The following is a 20,560-nucleotide window of genomic DNA, read 5'->3' as shown; positions in this document are numbered from 1 at the left end:
TACTGGTTAACTAGTAAATGTGTAATCATATATGTATAGTCAATGAGATCGACAGAGACCGAGATGATTGATTAAGTAGATATGCAATCGTACATATTATTGTATTTCAAACAGATGGTAATTGTGTTACTGTAAAAAAGGTAAGAATCGGAATGATTACAATGCTACAGTGAGCGTCAATGAACGAAAAACTGATTTAACTACAAAGTGACCCTGTCCATCCTTCTGCACACGTACATTCGAATGACCCCTGTTTGTTCAGGCATTTTCCTCCGTTCTGACACAGATCAGGATTTGCCTTACATTCGTCAATATCTAAACATGTAAATATTGAGACAATAGAAATAAAACAATTTTTAATACGGAAACCTATACGTGTTACATGAGTACATGCATACTTTTTTTTATTTCAAAAAAATTATATTTTTACAAAAAAAGTTTTGTTTACGTGTAATTTGTTTCATTTACCCATTTCATTTAAATATTTGTCTTTGGGCATAAACAAAAATTTACATAAAAAGCCCATTTTCTGAAAACCAGCATCTGTGCATCAAATAATGAAAACGCCTATGAATTTCGAAAATCGATTTGTTTGATTTTTTTGATTTATAATTTAATTTAAAAAATATTCACAAAAACTAGACATTAATAATAACTTTATAAAAATTATTATGAAAAAAAGCACTAGAAAGACTTACTGATCAATCTTTAAAACATCAAAATTTTCAAAAATTGTCTTTGACTTGGATTTGGCAATTTATACAATGTACCAAAAATCAAAATTGACAGTCTTTTTAACTGACGACAAAATATTTTAAGAAGTGTCAACATTAAAGCATACAAAGTGAAACGTCACAAACTAACATGTGGCTGTAGTTTACCTATATCACATTGGGGCCCCGTCCATCCAGCTGCACAACAACAGTCGAATGAACCAGGTGTGTTGTAGCATGTGGCATCGTTTTTACATGGAGAATCCGAACACTCGTTGATATCTTCAAGAATACAGATATTTATTTATTTTTTAAGAAATTTTAGATCAAGATAGAAAAAAATATTGAATATGACAGTTTAAGATTCATTCGATGACATACGTTGTTATAATGACATGAATTATTCTAATATAGGTGTCTACTACGTGGCCCTATTTGCCCCCTTCCCTCTTACATCTCCCAACCCACCCACCCCCATAAAAGAAAAGGCTCAACCCCTGTTCCTTCAACTTTAATTTCACAATTTTAGATGACAGCATTATGGACACAACAACAAATGTATTTACCTAATTTCCTTCGTCTAGAAATACGAAAAAATATCACAAAAATGTATACATTTTTCTATTTGCCAATAATGGATCCGCCTTAGGGCATGCACCCTTTACCAAAGGGTCACTAATTGTACAATATCATTAAAATCATTATCATGCATTTTTATTTTTCTCAAGTTTTTATTGTATTATAAAAGAAAATCTTGGAATGAAAAAATGACAATAACAAACTGTCAACCATCACAAAAATCCATACAACGAAATATAAATTCATAACAGAGCAAAACAAATCTTCAAAATGAAAGAGGTAGGATGAGGTGCCTAGGAAGAGTAAGCATCCTCTGCTGACCTGTCACACTCGCCGTGCTCCAAATCTCATATCAGAAATAATGTCCTAATCGGGGAAAATGTTGTAGTTTTGGGAAGATATCGTGATTGGGGAAAACTGAGAAAAATTCGTGGACAATTCGGTATTCAAACAACAGTCCAGAGAACAGCAATCATGGACCTCTGGAAAACCTCAGAATTTGGATCGGGTGCATAGGAGGAGTGAGCGTCCTCTGTTGACCTGTAACACGCTGTGTGCTCTCTATCGTAATCACAGGATAAACCTCTTGCATTCAGTGAACTGAATGTTAACTGAATGGTCTGGAAAGGTGACTGAATGGCATAGCTATGCCATTCAGTCACCTTTCAGTTACTGATCAGTCACGTTTCAGTTCACTGAATGGCAGAGATTCACCCCTTGAATCGGGGAAAAAACGGAAAAATTTATAGAAAATTAGGTGTTAATTATGGTCTAACAATTAGTATGAAGAACGTCAATTAGCATGCGACTCAGTTGAAGATTGTATTTGATTACACGGTCTGTATCGACCATTGAACTTACGAAAAGGTAACTTCAAACGAGACTGTTGATATTCATTATCAACTGGTATGTCAGTAGCTTGTCTCGCCTTAGAAACTGTTCATACGAAGAGCATGCCCTTGCGTATCGAATTAATTCTAAGACAAAAACACCATATACAGGTGATGAAGGTATCTTTTACAAAATTGAGGTCATCGCATGTATCATAAAGTTTTGTTGTTAGGTTACCATCAGTGTCCATTTCCAGTAAAATATCCAAATATGAAATAGATAATTCACATTCTGTGGTATCTTTTCTTTCAAGTTCACTTGGAAATATTTTGAGTCGACAAAGTATGGAAATAACAATTGTTAATTTATAATACGTGGTCGATATATCTGAATATTGATTTGAAGGCCACAGCGAGTGATTATTTTTTTTCACGTATAAGTTTTTAAATAAAGTCTGCTTCATAAGAATACAAAAAAGGTCTGCATACAATGGGGCACAATTGGTACCCATGGGAATTCCAACAGATTGTTGAAAGACTTGATTTCCAGAAACTACACAGACCGATATGATTGATAAAAGAAGAGATGAAATTGTACATATGATCGTATTTCAATCAGATGTTAATTGTGTTACTGTAAAAGGGGAAAGAATCTGAAAGATAATAATGCTACAATGAGCGATGATAAACGAATAACAGATTTAATAACCTTCTGTACAATGTTTCCCTGTCCATCCTTCTGCACACGTACACGTGAATGATCCGGGTTTGTTCACGCATGTCCCTCTGTTCTGACACAGATCAGAACTATCGTCACATTCGTTGATATCTGAACATTTAAGAATGCAAAGCAAAGAAAAGAGCGTTTAATTTAAAAACATACATATACATTATTAATAAATGTCGCCCGATTTGTATTTCCGATTTGAAAAATAAATATTGAATGCTTTTTAGCAAAAACCTGATGATATTCATTGTATGCAAATAGATTTATTGACTGCATATTTTGTCTAGTACCTTTTAAGAAAGAATAAGAATTTATTATTGTAAACTATTTCAAACTCGTAAGTGGTAGATTCACGAGTTTCAAAGTTTACAGTGTTCGTATATCTAAACCAATAATAATAAATCAATTGATTATCCATAGGATACCCTTATAAAACATATCTAAACTAGAGTATAATATTTTTCTTTATATATATAAATGGATTAAAAATTAAAAAAAAAAAGAATTTAACAAATAAACATGCTGAACTGTCGTTAAAACTTACGACAAAAGATATAAAGAAGTGTTAACAATGAGGTCATCACACATTTACATGTAGCAGTAGTTTACCTTGATCACATTCTGACCCCTTCCATCCAGGTACGCAACTACAATTGAATGAACCGTGTGTGTTCGTGCATCCGGCTCCGTTTTTACATGGATTATCAGAGCACTCGTTGATATCTAAAAAGTATAGAGATTTTTATATCATTTTTAATTTTTCTATCGAAATTAGTGTAGTTATTGACAAGTTCATTGATAGTGTGCACTATTGAGTAGATGGCAAACTCTCTGCAAAAAGACACGGTATTAATTTAAGCAAGTTTTTAATTTTGGACCTACTGCGATCTTTTTTTTAATTCAGCATATCGTTTGCATATCCTTTGCCGGTTATGCAATAAAAGATTATCATGGGAAACATAAAAACAATCTTTATTTAAATAATTGATATTTCAGAGTGTTTATTTATGATAATTTCTTTCATTTTAAGATCTGAACTTCATGTATGCATTTTTAAAGTTTACCTACACAATAAACTATTAAAAGATAACAAAAAATTAGTCAAAAATACAAAATATATATAAAGCTTTTTATGACTGTGGAACCCATAATTATTTTGTACTTCGAAAAGAATACTTTTGAAGTTGCAGCATTTACTTTACATTCACTACTCAGTTTTATATAATGTTTAATATTCTAAATATACCTATTTCGCAGTAAGTTCCCGATAATCCACGTGGACATATGCACGTAAATGACCCATCGATGTTTTTGCAGGTACCTAGACCACAGGGCGACTTAGCACACTCATCTATATCTACAATGATATCCTATACAATCAATAAAATCGTGTTCCTCTCGACATACATACAGTTGCGTATTCTTCCCAACATACATATCATTCTGGACCTAGCAGTTGTTTTTCATCAATTGCATGAAAGAAAACAAATTACATAAATAGTCTTGAAGTGTAATATATAAAGTGTATATAAATATTGTCATGCTATTTTTTTTATTAACACTAGACTTTGACCTGTGCGTGCGAGGGTTGGCATTGCACATTATGTCGGACATTTACAAAATAGATACATCAAATTTGCACACCATGTTGACATTCAAAACTCCCGGAATTTTTCATATTAAACGCACTGAGTTAGTTATCTCCTGTAATTTCTTTCATGAACAGAATAATGCAAATGTGATATTGTGGAAACATAAAGTAAAGAGCATTCTGTGGTTTAGCGTGAATGTAATGCCCATGCCCAAGATTGTAAAATCCGAAAAATATAGACGATTGCCGAATTTTATAAAGGATTTTCCGTTGATTAATAATTAGCGAAGCCTGATTGAGAAAAAAAAAACAAAAAAACGAATTGGTTATCTCCACGTAATATTGATGTTAAAAATATATATAACAAAATACAGTACTCTTCCGATTTCTCGGTAATAAGGTGGCTCACTACACCTTGAAATATTTTCTCAAATCAGCCAAAAAAAAATTACCTGATTATGAGAGATATCATAATGGATAAGAAGTATTTAAGTCAAATAGGCAAAACATGTGCAATTTTGGATGAAAAATTACATTTTCAAAAGTTTTAATTCAGTCAGCATGAACAAAAGCTCCAGGCGGATTCGAACTCATGATCTGCGGTTCATAAGCCCATTACTTTCGCCACTGAGCTACGATGATACACAACCCAATCGAACGATATAAACAGTTTAACAAAACATTTAAATCGCCATCTTGTGACGTAGTGTCTTAAAAAGTATAAGTCTGGGTGTAGTGAGGTACCTTAAAGGCCAAAATTCGAGTCTTATTTATTTAATATACTAGTACAAATGCGAGCATTAACTGTTCACGGTAAACCACACCACATTTTCAACCTTCACGGACAGAGATACGTTATGGAAGTTGCTCTTTTGCAGATCAATTGTACACATATAAGAGATGTGCATATTGCTACGATTTTGATTTCCAATAGCTTATGACAAAAATACCAGCTTTTGAACTTAGTCATTTTTTGGCAAAATATTATTTATAGGGTACCCTCATTGTACGGATAACTCCTCCTACAATTTTTTCAACATAGGAAGTTGTTCTTTTGCAGATCAATTGTACATATATCAGAGGAACGATATTGCTAGGATTTTGATTTCCAATAATTGATGAAAAAAAAACCCAGCTTTTAAACTGAGTCAATTTTTGGCAAAATATTGCATATAGGGTACCCTCATTTTACGGATTACTCCTCCTACAGTTCTCAAGATACGGAGTTATTCTCTAGCAGATCAATTGTACATATATCGGAGGTGTGCATATTGCTAGGAGTTTGATTTCTGATAATTTATAAAAAAAAAAAAAAAAAAAAAAAAAAAAAAAAAAAACAGCTTTTGAACTTAGTCTTTTTTTGGCAAAATATTGCATATAGGGTACTCCATTTCACTGGATACGGGTTGACATGGATTATAGATACAGTTCACATAAAAGAAAACCCGGTTTGCTGTCACATTGACAGCTTTTCACTTGACTTTTTTTTACCGTATTACATGTAAATAAAATTTATACATTTTAGCATTATGAAAAAAAAGTTAGTTGACAACATTTGACTATATTACAGATATGGCTATATTCTTTTGTGTTAAGGTGGAATGACACACCTGGAAAAAGTCACTTAAATTTACCGGACATTTTTTATAATAAAAGAAATATAATAAATATAATAAAATGATTAAAAAAAACTGTAAGTATGTCAAATTAGCGAAAAATTTGCAGTTTGGGGATTAAGAAGAATATGTAGAAACAATTTCAGAAACAACAAAAGCCCCTGAGAGATTCGAACTTTGGATGTACAGATCGCAAGCCGATACTTTATCCCCTCGGCTATGGAGTAAGTTGCATGCTGCAGTCGATGAAATCCTTCTAACAAAACGAATTGTTTCGATCAGCTGTCAGTCATTTTGTAATGATGTGTTATTCCACCTTAATTCGTTTTCTATTATTGTGTATAATTTTGTTTGCAATGAAGTTAATCTAAGAATTCAAACCTAATATTGCTGATAGGTTTACAGACAGCGCACAGATTATGTACTAGTCACACTTACCTTTGTCACATTTGTCACCTTCCCAACCAGCAAGACACTTACAGATGTAGCCCTTACAGATGTTACCACACGTAGCGCCATTCTGACACGGGTTATATTTTTTACAAATATTTCCTGAAATTTTGAAAGATTTTGAAATGAAAAACTTCTGAGTATACAATCAATGTCTAAAAACTTCATTATTTATTATCGAAAATGTTTTATTTATATATTCATAGTCTTTCCTCCTCACAATGTTAGACGCAATTTGTAATATTGTGTCAGTTTCAAATACTTTTATTGTGAGCGAATGTAAACCTTTAACTAGGAAAGTGCACGCATAAGGAAAGTGCATCACATGTACAACCAACGTCTTCACAACATGCATACGTGTATTCTCTGTTAAATATTGAAGCACTTATACCATACTTCAAAGTTTTCATGTGACAAAACATCATATGTATTACCATTTTATTTGCCAAAAATTCTAAGAATGTTTTTTTTTTTTTCAAAAAAGACCAAATTCATTATCTTTGAATCAAATTTATCAGGAACAAAAGTAAAATGGCTAAGTTCTTTTGATTTCCTTGAACCTTATCCTGCCGAAGTGACGTAAAACCGGAGGAGAAACGTTTATTTTTAATTTCCATTCGAAAATTTAAAACTTATTGATCTGTTTAACAATCGACTACTTTTTAACACTTCATATTTATACAACGAAATGTTACGTACCAATACTTACAAACTTTACCGAACAAAATTTCCTAATATTACCGCTAATATAGTTTTTGCTTAAGTTATTTATATTCCTAAATGATAAGATTAACGTTATTTATTTATCAATTTGAACAAACTTTTTTTGAGGTATCTTTTTTTTCTTCAAAGAATCGTTATCACAACTTTGTTTTGTTCAGTTTTACATGGTATCAAGTTTTGAAAAAAAATATCTAAAGATCTGAATAATGTAAATTCTTTATTGTAGAAAAAGTTACTTTTCATTTTAGTTTTAAATTGAACCTCTTGACTAAAATTCTCAAATCAAATCAAATTTTTAATCTATTATAATAAATTGAAACTTAAACTTACAAGATAAAATTACTTACTGGTTGGATAACAATACAATGCTTTTTTATTTTTTTTTTCGGAGAAAACATAGATGACAGCTGGCTGCGAGTACAACAGCTTTGGCTTTTGTCAAAAAAGTCAGTAATAACATAATTTTTTTAATTGAATATAATAAAAAATGTTAAAAATTTGAACAGAGCGAAAAACTATTTTTAAGCAATGGCTTAAAGGATATACGATCATTAAGCTACCATTAAGTCACCTTAAAGCTAGAGCTTTCAGGTCTTTAATGCCCAAACCTCTTCAGGTCACCTTTAAGCCATCTTTAAGCATCTTTAAGTGTCATTTACGCTCTCTGTAAGTCGTCTTTACACCATCTTTAAGTTCCCTTTAAGTCAACTTCGATTAAACGGAACAGATTCATCTTAATTTCATAAATTAAACAATGCAAAAGCTCTTTTGTTGGGGGTTGAAAGGTGATCCGAGTGACAATATACTTTCCAAGGGGGCGGGGGGGTTGGGGGTTGTTTCCATGCGGTTTTAATTGCCAACACACATCTGCAGAAACTGGTATCTACACCTAAGTGTTGCATGGGTAAACACATAGTCGCTCCATTGGACACTTATCGCTACTATCAACATCGCTCAAATGAACACAGGCTGCCGTTATAAAATTTAATTTTGTTTGTTCGAAAATTTTTGTAGAGGTGAGCGCAATCCCTGTCTTTAAATCTGCGCATGAAATTATTGTAAAGTATGTTTGTTTCCTACTATAAACTATTCGGTTAAATAAATGTCGGTTATTAATCAAAATAAAAAACGAACAAATAATACATGATTTTAATTAATAATCAGTTTAAGATATGCATTTTTTTTTAATTTTATTTGTTTCTTTGTCTAAATCTTGATCTTCGAGTTGTATGGTTTTATTTCTTTGTGTATATCTAATTACAGTCTATAAAGTTGTTTTTTTTCAACTTGAGAAAACATCTGGAACTTAAACAGAATATACAAGATATACACAACAGGTGAGTCGTGTGCCCAGGTGCGCGTCAGCGTTTTTAAACGTGTTGAAAACTTAATAAGTACGTTTATACGAATAGTCCAGTAAATTAAAGTTTCTAGAAATCACTAGAAAATGTATTGGAATTGACATACCTATCTAAAATTGAGAGCGAGTGAAAAGGGTACTATTAACGTGGTTCCAATATTTAATAGAAGCATATCATGTTAATAAATAGATTAAAAAGACATAAGATGTAACTCTTAAGGAAAGTTAAAACTAGGTTCCTTAGGTATCTTACCTTTTCGTTTGATCTTACGATCTTTATGCGGCCACCATGCACTTGCAAATGATATGAACAAAGCAACCTGAATGTAGAATTTAAGAGATCACTGCATAATGTGATAGTAAATTGTACTGCGGTATATAACTGTAAACAAAACCAACGTTGCATGAATGTTTGACATTACACAATCGATTTGAAAGTTTAAATGTTACTTTTCAGTGATTTCAAGATACGTTTACTGTTATTTATATTCAAAAATAACGTAGTGAACTACCACGCCACAAAAAATTGCCAGTAATTTAATTATCGAATGTGCAGGATATCTAGAGGAGAAATATAATTTTTTGTAGTCTCTCGAAGGTTACTGTTTCTTTTAAATCCAAAGTTTGTTTATTAACACTTTGTCTATTTTTATTCAGGAAAGCTTATAAAAAAAAACAATTCTCATCCGAGATTTATGTTGGAAAATGTTGACAAAACGGCGAACCTTGCACAAGTTTTAACGTTTACATACGGGTACTTTCATGGTATATGCATTGCAAATTCCCCATAGAAATTTTAGTTTCAGCTGTGTTTTGAAAGATGAAGGACAGGAGGGCAAAAGTAAATCTAACTAAGGTAACTGTTTCTGTGAAATTCGAGATTTTAAAATTGCAATAATTCCCATGGAAGTTAACAAGAGCAAGAACATTTTTACGAGATTGATTATAGAAAATGTTGAAATTAGTTCTTTATTTGAAAGAATGCAGAGGCACCTAACATTTCCATTTGGGCAATAACATTAAGTTTTCTGCATAGAAATTTTAGTTTTAGCTGTTATTTGAAACAGGGAAAAAACAGAGGGTATTTCAGATGGCATATGTGGGTGTTTTTTCTTTAAAGTATTTAATGAACATTGTTTAAAGCTCGAAATATTTATAATCATCAAAAAATCAATCAATTTGATGTGAGGATATATTGGAACAAAGTCTATTTTTTAAACAATTTAATTTTATTTAGTTAATTAAAAACAAACAAAGAACGACTTATTTGGGCATAACTTATGGCACACTTTCAATGTTATATTAATTTAAAATTTAGAATTTAAAAAATTTAGCATCTTTATATAAATAAATGTGAACCACTATAGTAATGGCTTGTGTGAGGAAAATTCTTTTCACTTTCTAATATGAAAAAGCTGAGTTTTTTAATTTTTGTTTATCATTATATGCTTGCGATAGGTTCTTCAATTGATAAAAGTTATCAAAGAGTTAAAGGATATAGATGCCATTCATGCAGTTTTTTAAATATATGTTTAAACTATTTTTGCGCCAATTGATTAATGATCTTTTGAACTATTTGATCTAATAAACATTAACTCGAACTTAAATGATTTTAAACATATTCTGTCGTTAAATCATTTGATCTCGTAAACATGGAAACAAACCTAGGAATGTAAATAAAAATATACTACCGTCAGCCAGAATAACACCTTCTGCATTGTTGATCTTCTTGATGAATTTGAGTCAACTGATTTTCACTCTTTCATTTTGTCTTTTTATAGCGGAGTCATCTGCTTTTTTGTGTTCTATGATCAGATATTTTGAATTTTGACCAATTAAATGACGACAACAAATACGCTTTGATCAACTGAAGGCGGGTCTATCCTATGACATACCGTATTTTATTTTCATCAATGTACCTTTAAGGTATTTAGCTGTCAAATTTTGGTACCCATAAATAATATATTTATGACAATCATAAAACTCCACTATAAGGTGCATGATAATTGAGAAAGTCACATACGTGTACTATACATTTTCGTTTATGATGGACACATTTTTTTCACACTCTGCAGGAGTGATAATGAATCGTAATGCCACAAATAATTTCCGTAATTCATAAAGAAAAATTGGGAATTGAACAGGGGGAAATCGACTTTATGTAATAGTTAAAACTATTTGTATATTAAACAGTTGTATTGGATGTACGTTTTTTAACTGTTGTTTAATTGCATAAAAATTAAAACCAAACAATGTGGGGTTTCGGTAAAATCAATAAATGTCTAAATAAAACTGTTTAACGTTATTGTTTTATTAAATCTGCGGCTGATTTCATGCTCTATCCGGGGTCTTTGCAAGGATTGCTTTGTACATTTCAAAACATTCTTTTGATTTTCTGTAGTCCATGATTAGACAGATTCACTGCTAATTGAAAACCAGGAAAATGGATACGCCCCCTTTACCGACATCTAACGGAAGTTACCAATGAAGGAGATTAAAAAAAATAAAATATGAATGTTCCAATATTTTAACATAGTTCATTTATGTCTCCTTTATTCTTTTGGTGATGTTTTACGTACATACTTCTTGATAGATCAAAACGTACGCTTAATAAATAACACAGACTCACATAGTGAATTTCAAATAAATAGTAAATTAGTTGGTCTTGGAATTATGTTTTTAATCCACATTAATATTAAAAGTTTTAATTACTCACTTCCCAATGAAAATATTACTATTACTAAAATATAAGTATAAACCTTAGAAAATCTCATTTTCGAGGTCATTGTGGTAATTAGGATAAAATCATAAGCTTGGAAAGCGACGGTATTTAATTGTCTACATACTAAATGCATTTCATTATTTCCAATAAACTTATGTAAAGAAATCAGTAAGGGTCACTTAAAAAAAAAGTAAGGGTCACTTAACTAAGAAATTGAACAGGTTTTTTATGCACCTTTTATTCAACTTTATTGACGAAAGGAACTGTAAATGCCGGATCATCAACCCTACTTTTCATAACTGGAGCTTAAGACCACAGAAGCTACCAAATAGTGAATGCATACATGTTGCACACAAGAACAGACAAATTGCACAGTGTACAAGTCATTTACGCAGTACTTGTAGATCTAAGCATTCCAAAAAGGCATTAAAATTCACATTCCTTAGTTCTGTCTCGATATGTTTATAATTATCTATAGGTACAGGGAAATCAGTTTTCTTGCTTTAAAATCTCATTTACCAAGAAATGTTTACCTGATTTTCATCGATTGTCATTTTCCCCCCGCAATATCCGCAACATTTTAAATACGACAAAAATAAATTATTGTTCAATATGTACTTATTATACAATTATCTGATTGAAGGCAATAATTGAGCATTGATACCTATATTTTATTTTTTATTTCTTGTTAAAATGCACTGTTGTGTAAGATGTTATCTACAATAACGTCAAAGGTATGTTTATTAATGACCTGAAAGTTAAAAAAAAAAACTTAAGACACGCATCTTTGTTAAAAGAAGTACTTTACATTATTGACACAGTTCACCGTATTAGAAAAAGTCTTCCACGATGATTGTAGCAATACTGAATAACTACCAAGTTTGGATTAGTTTCTAAACTGAAAATAATGAGTTTAATTTTCTGAAAATAAAAGATTTATTAAATTACGATGAAAAGTCAATTCGCGAGAAAAAAACTTTTCAAAGTGTGGTCAGTATTGGTTCATGTGACAAAGTGTAAACAATGAAATATAAGCTGATGATGTCTTTCTTAATATCAAAATAATTTAATATCAATCGGCAGTTGCTGACGAGAATTACCTGGATATTTACTATTAAGTACAACGCGCTGGCTAAAAATCCCCTTCCCGTTGAATGTTAGAAATAAAGACACAGACAGTTTAGGCAGCAATCTGTGCAGACAAAATACCAGTTTTATGCTTGCTCCCTTCATAACAACATTTAACACCAAATAGTAATTTTGATGTTAAAATTGATTGTGCTTTATCCAAAATAGAAGGAAAGAAAACACACAATTTTGTAAAGAGTTATTTTCATCTCTTAGTTCATATAACTTAGAAGCTAAATCAGCGAAGCGGGGCGTTGTGTTTTATAGGCTCTGATTTTATTTTCTATCCATGGGCATTTTTTTAAATTTTCTATCAGATTTAAGCAAATATTTTCAATTGATTTAATGGCAGTTGTGTTCACCCGCTGTAACATACATTTTTCGTATCATGAAATATATTGCATCAGATAAGTAGTTCTGGGAAAACTTTTTCGTTTAAATTAAAAACATCTCAACTGTATTCAAAGGTATTTGAAATTACACATTTTTCAATGTAATCAGCGATGTTAAATATACAGTTGAATTTATTAAACCTGTTTTTCCAATGTAAAAATTACAACGAGTAAACAAGCTATTCTATTAAACCATGTAATAGTCTCCGTGCAATTTGCCCGTGGTGAATAGTCATCGTAAACTATTCATTAGTGGGATTCCTTTTCCCTCGTTTTTGAACTCGGAACGCCTCTGCTGTATTCCGAGTCGTTACGTTGAATTCAAAATCAATTTACTCTTATTTGCTTCACAACCAGAAAATCTGCATTGCGGACAAATGATTTTTTTTTTGTGATATAATAATATACATATTTACTGACAGTAGCAAGACAGCGCTTATTACCCTTGAGAAAAGTTGCTGATGAAGGGGACAATAAACTTGCTATAAAACAATCGTTATTGATATATCTGTAAGCGTTGCAATTGCACCTTATTCTCTAAATCATTAACAGTTGACATCGCAAACCACAAAACATATAACGCTGCTTTATAATAGAATAGTATTATTAAGAGTCACAAATGCACATTAGTCCACACACGAAATGAAACAAGCAAATATCGTCACTCTGAACTGCTAATGATACATATTTTTATTAGCTATTAAGCGTTGTAGTTGCACCTTTTAATAATACGAAATTGTAAAACTTTTATTTAAAAAAATGCCTTTTCTTTTTTGCTACTTCGCTAAACATTAGTGACATATTACTGTAACTGTTTTTTTTTTATTTCTATAAATTAAAAAATGATTAATGGCATATGTATGAAAAATCTAAATTAAATTTTCGCCGGTGGCTGGTCTCTACTCCTTACTATATAAACAGGTCCGTAATTAGTAGTCATTTAACAAACCTGTTAATATTTAAACAATAAAATGCTTTCTTTGGTGATTCATTCGGGATATGAAGGTAGCGACATTAAAGGAAAAATACAACTCCCGCGTTAGCGGGTTATGTTAATTTTTCCTGCAATGATCGCTACCTTCATAACCCGCATGAATCATCAAAGAAAGCATTTTATTGTTTATATTAACATCTTTCTTTAACTATTTAATAAAATTGATTATGAAAAGTTAGCAAAATTCACTAAATTACTGTTGATGTACATAAGTACGTTAGCTAAAAGAAACAGCCAAATCGTCTCTTGTGAGACTTTGAGTCTGGCTTCATCATTATTTCGTGCAGTCCGTGATTTTACTTAGGTCGCTATAGATTCAGACCAGTCGAAAACCATGGCGTATCAATTTCAGTCCTGTCGCTTTCAGCCGCTGTAGATTTCGTCAAATCAGTAAATGGGGCGTGTAAATTTCAGTCTGGCTGTTTCTATAGAGCTGTGAATTGACTATATTTTTTCCGTAAGAAAAAGAGGAAATTATACATGGTAGATGTAAATATAACAAAGTAATTGCCCCCTATAGCCCGCCTATGGAGTTGGGCTTCAGTCGCAGTCGATATCTTCGATTGACTGACAGCGTTATATCTCTCTTAAACTTTTTATTTTTAAAAAGACAGTACTTTTAAACTCAATTGACAATTACATTGCTCAGAAAATCATCATAGAGGAATGAAACAATGTGTTATGTGAAAAGGTCTATATGTGCAAAAACTGGTCTGTAAAATAAAAAGAAACCAAGATTTTGAAAACTGTAGGAATAGTAATCTGGACAAATGGGGTACCCTCTCTACAATTTTAAGCAATGAAATTACTTTGTTCATAAGCTGGGTGTTTTTTCGCATTAACTATTTGAAATCAAAATCCTTGATTATGCACATTTCCTAAATATGTTTAAGTAATCTGCAAAAGAAAAAAAATATCATCTTGCAAACTGTACGAAGAGTTATCCTGACAGTAGCATTACTTTATCTCTAATTTTAGGTCCAGAATATTTTTTTTAAATGTTTGTTTTAGGTAATTTTTGGCAATGAATGAATAAATTAGATTAGAAATATGTCATAAAAGGATAATTTGATTTTTAAAAAAGTAAAGTCCCGGAGGTCTATATTTTTCGGGGGGGGGGGGGGGGCGATCGATCCTGTCCTCAAGCACCTGTGATATATTCATTTAATTGGGTTTCATTCTAAAGTAGAAGAAATATCAATTTGTAACGACGACCACCTCTCTGCCTGAAATATTTATAAAAAACAATAAAACCTATAATTTTGGCGAAAAACCTAAAGATCTTGTCTACAAAATCATGAATTCAGTTTTCCTTTCAGATGTGGGGGAGTAAAGAAGATAGTTTTTAAACATTATATACATAAACACCTATACATCCAATTTGGTCCTGCCCTACTCCAGGAGACATGAAATTTAAAATTTCAGTAGAGGACTACAATTTTGATTCCTATTACCTTAGAGATGCCTCACACCAAAAATAGCAACAATTCGCCTTGTAGTTTTTGAGAAGACTCAGGTGACCTAACAAAACAAAAAATGAGCAAATAATACATGGTTTTATTTAATAATAAGTTTAAGATATGTATTTTTTCAATTTTAATTATTTCTAAGTCAAATTCTTGATCTGCGAGATATATGTTAATGATAAAAAGACTCCCAACTACCACTGTTATACCGGGCGGGATATTGCTGCTTTGTTTGTCTAGACATGGTTTTATTTCTTTGTGTATATATAATTACAGTCTATTGTTTTTTCAACTTGAGAAAACCCGTGGAACTAACACAGAATATACAAGATATACACAACAGGTGTGTCGTGTGCCCATGTGCACGTCAGGGTTTCTAAACATGTTGAAATCTAAATATGAAAGTGTATATAGGAGTCCAGTGAATGAATCTTTCCAGAAACCACTAGAAAATGTACTGGAATCAACATACCAATCTTAAAGTGAGAGCGAGTGAACAGGGTACCCTTAACGTGGTTCCAATGTCTGATAGAAGCATACATCATGTTAATAAATAAATTAAATAGACAGAAGATATACGCTCTTAAGGAAAGTTAAAACTAGGTTCCTACGTCATGAGCTATATCATAACGCTACGTTCATAACTTCTTGAAATGATCTCGACAAACCGATCGCACACTAAATAATGTCCAAGATACTACCCCATTAACTACAAAAAGTTACTTTATGAAAAAAAAAGTAAAAAGGAGCATCGTGGCTAATTTTTATAGAATAATAAATTACGAAATTCTACCAGAACACCAAAGATCTAGAAATGACATAGGTAGCGTGCGGCGACTATCCTTCCTTCACGCTCTACAAAATGTTACTTTTAACAATATTTATTATTATGCATTAAAATTTTCATATCTGAATTGAATTAGGTCGCTATCTCAAATTACAAGTTTGTGTCACTTCACGGGAATTTATCACGATTTTATTGCATCTGTGACATTACTTTTGGAGCAACCCTCGTAATTCAACCTCAAAATATTTCCTCTTTCTCACTTTAAGTTTTAAAAGTATTGGGTTTACAAATCATAAATAGATGTATGTAAGAGTAAAATCTACATAAAGTTTACAAAAAAAAAAACAATCCCTTCCCGTTGAATGTTAGAAATAAAGACACACGCAGTTAAGGCAGCAATATGTGCACACAAAATACCAGTACCATGCTCGCACCCTATATAACAACATCAACAAAGCGGGGCGTTGTGTTTTATAGGCTCTGATTTTATTTTCTATCCATTGGCATTTTTTTTTTAAATTTTCTATCTGATTTAAGCAAATATTTTCAATGATTAAATGGCAGATGTGTTCACCCGCTGTAACATGAAATTTTCGTATCATGAAATATATTACATCAGATAAGTAGTTCTGTGAAAACGTTTTCGTTTAAATCAAAAAATCTCAATTTTATTCAAAGGTATTTGAAATTACACATTTTTCGGTACATGATCTATTAATAAATGACTGTTTGCGTCTCTGAACATATTTATCTGTAATTATTTTACATTAAGAAATTCGTGTCAAAGGTTTCATTGTCCGAATTTTTTATAAATTAAGAGTGACATTTTTAGATACTTTTTCCCTCTTCACAGGGTTAAACTCGAATTATATTTTCACTGTGACTCTGAAATAGTGAAAATTTTCTTCGCGTAAATTGTATGTACCGTCTAGGCTCTGATTCGCGGAAAAAAACATGACGCAGAAAAAACCTGATATACGGTATTTCATAAAAAAGCACTGCTTTCAATGTGCGTGACCCACACACTTAATGATAAAAAGGTTTACATCGTTATCTGTTGAGATTGAAGTTACTTGGTTGTTTCATAATGCGTTAGGTCTACTGTGCATTACCACGCCTAATGGTACAATTCATCGTTCAGCGGCAAAATATCGTTGGCTGATGGAGATGTCAACTGTTAATGTATATATTTATAGGATTAGGCGATGCAATTGCAATGTTTAATGATATTTATCTGTCGGTTTTGTATAATTAGCGTTTGTTTTACTGCTAATGTCCCCAAAGCCTGTAAATATGTATTTTCATTGCTAGACCGTGTTTTATCCCGATTACGACAAAGAGCACACGGCGGGTGTGATGTGACCGGTCAGCAGAGGATGCTCACTCTTTCTTACGTTAATTTTTTCCAGCCCGAACTGGTGTCTGCCCCCTCCAACCTGGCCCCAGCTATACTTTTTTATAGGTCCATGTTTGCTCTGCCCCTATTTTGTGTTTTTTCCTTTGAACTTTTGATTTCGACCACTGTTCGTTATCAACACATGCCATGTAAAAGCCCATGTAATTTGACATAGAAGCGATATGGACGTAGTCGAATTTCTTAGATAATAAGACGACAATAGGTACATTTGTTAATGATAATCTAATATAGTGAATTTCAATGTGCTTTATATATCTAAATACTTCAGTATGGGCAGGTATATTTACAAGACTGTATATATTAGAGAGTTACTGCAATCTCTCTCTCTCTCTCTCAATAAAGTAGCCCTCTTCGATTTTTTATATCTGATGTTTACTGGAGAGGGCTACAATTCCACATAATCTCTGTAATGGTGCAAAATTATTTTTTTAATGCGGCTGACTTCGGTCTGAAAGATCGATTTTATATTTGACTTCCTTTAGATAAAATCATTTTTTAATTCAGGTTGAACAAACCAACGTATATAAATCAAAACCACATAAAAAAAACATCAGCATGTTTACCAGTCGTCTTTTTCAGCAGCAATTACAGTTCTCGTGTGATTTTATGGGATTTACGCTTGGAGTTTTGATGAGCTTTATAACGTGAATGTCAATGTAAATAATCAATCTTACCTCGTTTCATCACTAAAACATCATTTAAAGAAGTGGCATGTAATGGAAAATTCATATTTACCGCGTAAATTATGTTTAAAATAGGGGAATTCCAATATTCAGTTCAAGATCCGCTCCTGAATTCTCATTGGCTGTCCCAAAATAAAACCGGTCAAGGTCGGTAAACATGGCGGACAAATTCAACTTGCGTTGTTGACATACATGAAAAATATCCGATACATGGACTATTTTTGGATTAATTCATGCCGTAGACATCTGCAATATTTGAGTTCAGGTAAGAAATGCAAATGTTATTGTCATTTATATACGATTTGCTGAAGTAAAGATAAACATTTTAAAACATCATATGGGACATTATTCTTTTTTAAATACAGCCTGTTTTTATTCAATCTCAAAGTGATATCCTGATATTTTTATTGTAATGTATTTTATACACAAACATTAAATGACCAGTTCGGCCCTGCCCGCGAGTCGAAACCCCTTACACGGACAATCAGCAAATCATATTTCAGTCCAAGTCACATTGTAAATGCAGTTTATAATTCGGAAAAAAGTTATAATAAAAACACCATTGAAAAGTATAGCTACGTATGGATACATTAAGTTTCAATATACTTGTCGATGAAATGTCCGAGATAGACATCGTTTGACACTGTATATGTTTAAAATGCTGACTGATTCTGGTGTTTTTGTGTATCGAAATATATCTTAGCAAATGAAATGGGTTGAATTTCATAATTACCATGACAAAACACTGGTATATAATATTTTTGTAAATAAAAATGACATCATGTACACGTATATTTTACTTCTATATATGTAGTAGAATGTCACAAGAAAACCCGTCTCGTTTGAGTGAGGACTGAAAATGCTGGTGAAAGAAAGATCACTCTTACTCGTTCATTCTTTCATTACGGCTATACAGATAACTCTTTTGTTTACAAACATTAAAAAAATACTGATAAAATTCAAAAGCCGTCCGAACTATTGAGCTATTGTTCAATACAATACATGATCCTCTGCAGTGAATGTGTACAACAAATAGTTTGGCGCTAAATGATGTTTTTAGCTGCTCAGAGCAAGGAATCTTTGGGAGGTTTCTTACGTAAGATGTTATTACTTGCCTGGAGAGTTTGCCATAGCTATTTCATTGAATAATGGTGTCATTTTCTTTGATTTAATTTAATAAGTATTTGTTTCAAGTATATAGGATTGAACAGCAGACGCAATGTGTATATATGTTCTCCTCTATAGTCAATGTATATTATTGATATATAGTTTTAGGCAGAATGTATTTTCATTGTCGAACATTTAAATTTTATGATAGGTTAATATTTTAAATAGCATTGGAAGGAAGTATAACACAAGAAAAAAAAGAGAACTGGGGGAAATAATAATAAAAAATATAATAAGTTTCTTTATTAGTATATGCAACTCTTGGTATTAACTTTTGTATCTCAAGTCTATCCTCTAAAGTTATGACAAAAAGAATCAAGAGGATTACGATAAGAGCACCTATGTATCGTTAAATACCTAGTCGTCGACATGAATCCCGCTACTGAGTAAAGACAAGAAAAGATTGTGCACGCAAATCTTACCTTATTAAAACACTGTTGTCGACATTGTCTCGGCAAAAAAAAATCCCTTGTCTATCTGACGACGCTACTATTACTTTATTTTGTGCATCCGAATTTTAATGCATGATGATTATAATTGTTTTAAACATTAAACATCCAGGTGATGGAGTAAGGAGAAAGGAATTAAGTTGACAAGTTTTAATGAAGTGTCCGAATTCGATAGCTCTGGTATCATACACAAAACGTATACTGCATCTCTCTCTATAACCTTCAAAATCATGTAGACTCATGAATGTCTCTCTTTGACCAAAATGGAACGTAACCATGTCTCATTACCAGACAAAAGGCTCAAAACCTGTATCGCCGGCTGCTTTATAATGGACAGTTTTGACAATAGATCTGTTTCTGTATTTCGAAATAAAATCCCGCTTTAAGAAAGAAGCATTATTTGATCTCGTATGATCATCACATAGAAACAGAGCTATTCAAAACAGTGTGTCATATAAAAAATGCATAACACTCATGCAAGATGTGGATGTAGAGACTTTAGATTTCGATAAAAATCAAATTCTTTTTAATGAAACAAAGTTAATAAATTACGATACGATATCACGAATAAAACCGCTTTTGAAAACTGAAACAGACATCGTCGTTTAATGGACAATATCTCAAGGAGAACAGAACTACATGTCCACAGTTGTCCAATACTGCATGCAGGTCAAGGAAACTGTCCAGGAGTAGGTACCGGCCAAGAAAACTGTTAACAACTTCATTAGGGTCAAAAATATTGTCCAGAATTATTTATATCCCGAAG

General features: G+C 31.9%; 1 protein-coding gene across 1 annotated transcript; it reads right to left on the bottom strand.

Annotated features, from left to right (window-relative positions):
• Window positions 1–196: 196 nt before the first annotated feature.
• On the bottom strand, window positions 197–8,072 carry LOC128174487 (fibropellin-3-like). The gene is made up of 5 exons (XM_052840032.1): window positions 8,036–8,072; window positions 6,495–6,608; window positions 4,096–4,206; window positions 3,459–3,572; window positions 197–315 (listed from the first exon to the last, which is right to left on the bottom strand). Exons 1-5 carry the CDS (start codon window positions 8,070–8,072, stop codon window positions 197–199), a joined length of 495 nt encoding a protein of 164 aa, XP_052695992.1.
• Between the last annotated feature and the right edge of the window lie 12,488 nt (window positions 8,073–20,560).

Source organism: Crassostrea angulata, chromosome 2, assembly GCF_025612915.1.
Source record: "Crassostrea angulata isolate pt1a10 chromosome 2, ASM2561291v2, whole genome shotgun sequence".
Taxonomy (NCBI): Eukaryota; Metazoa; Mollusca; class Bivalvia; order Ostreida; family Ostreidae; genus Magallana; species Magallana angulata.
The sequence above is the reverse complement of the archived record's forward strand: the minus strand, read 5'-3'. Positions and strand labels throughout refer to the sequence as shown.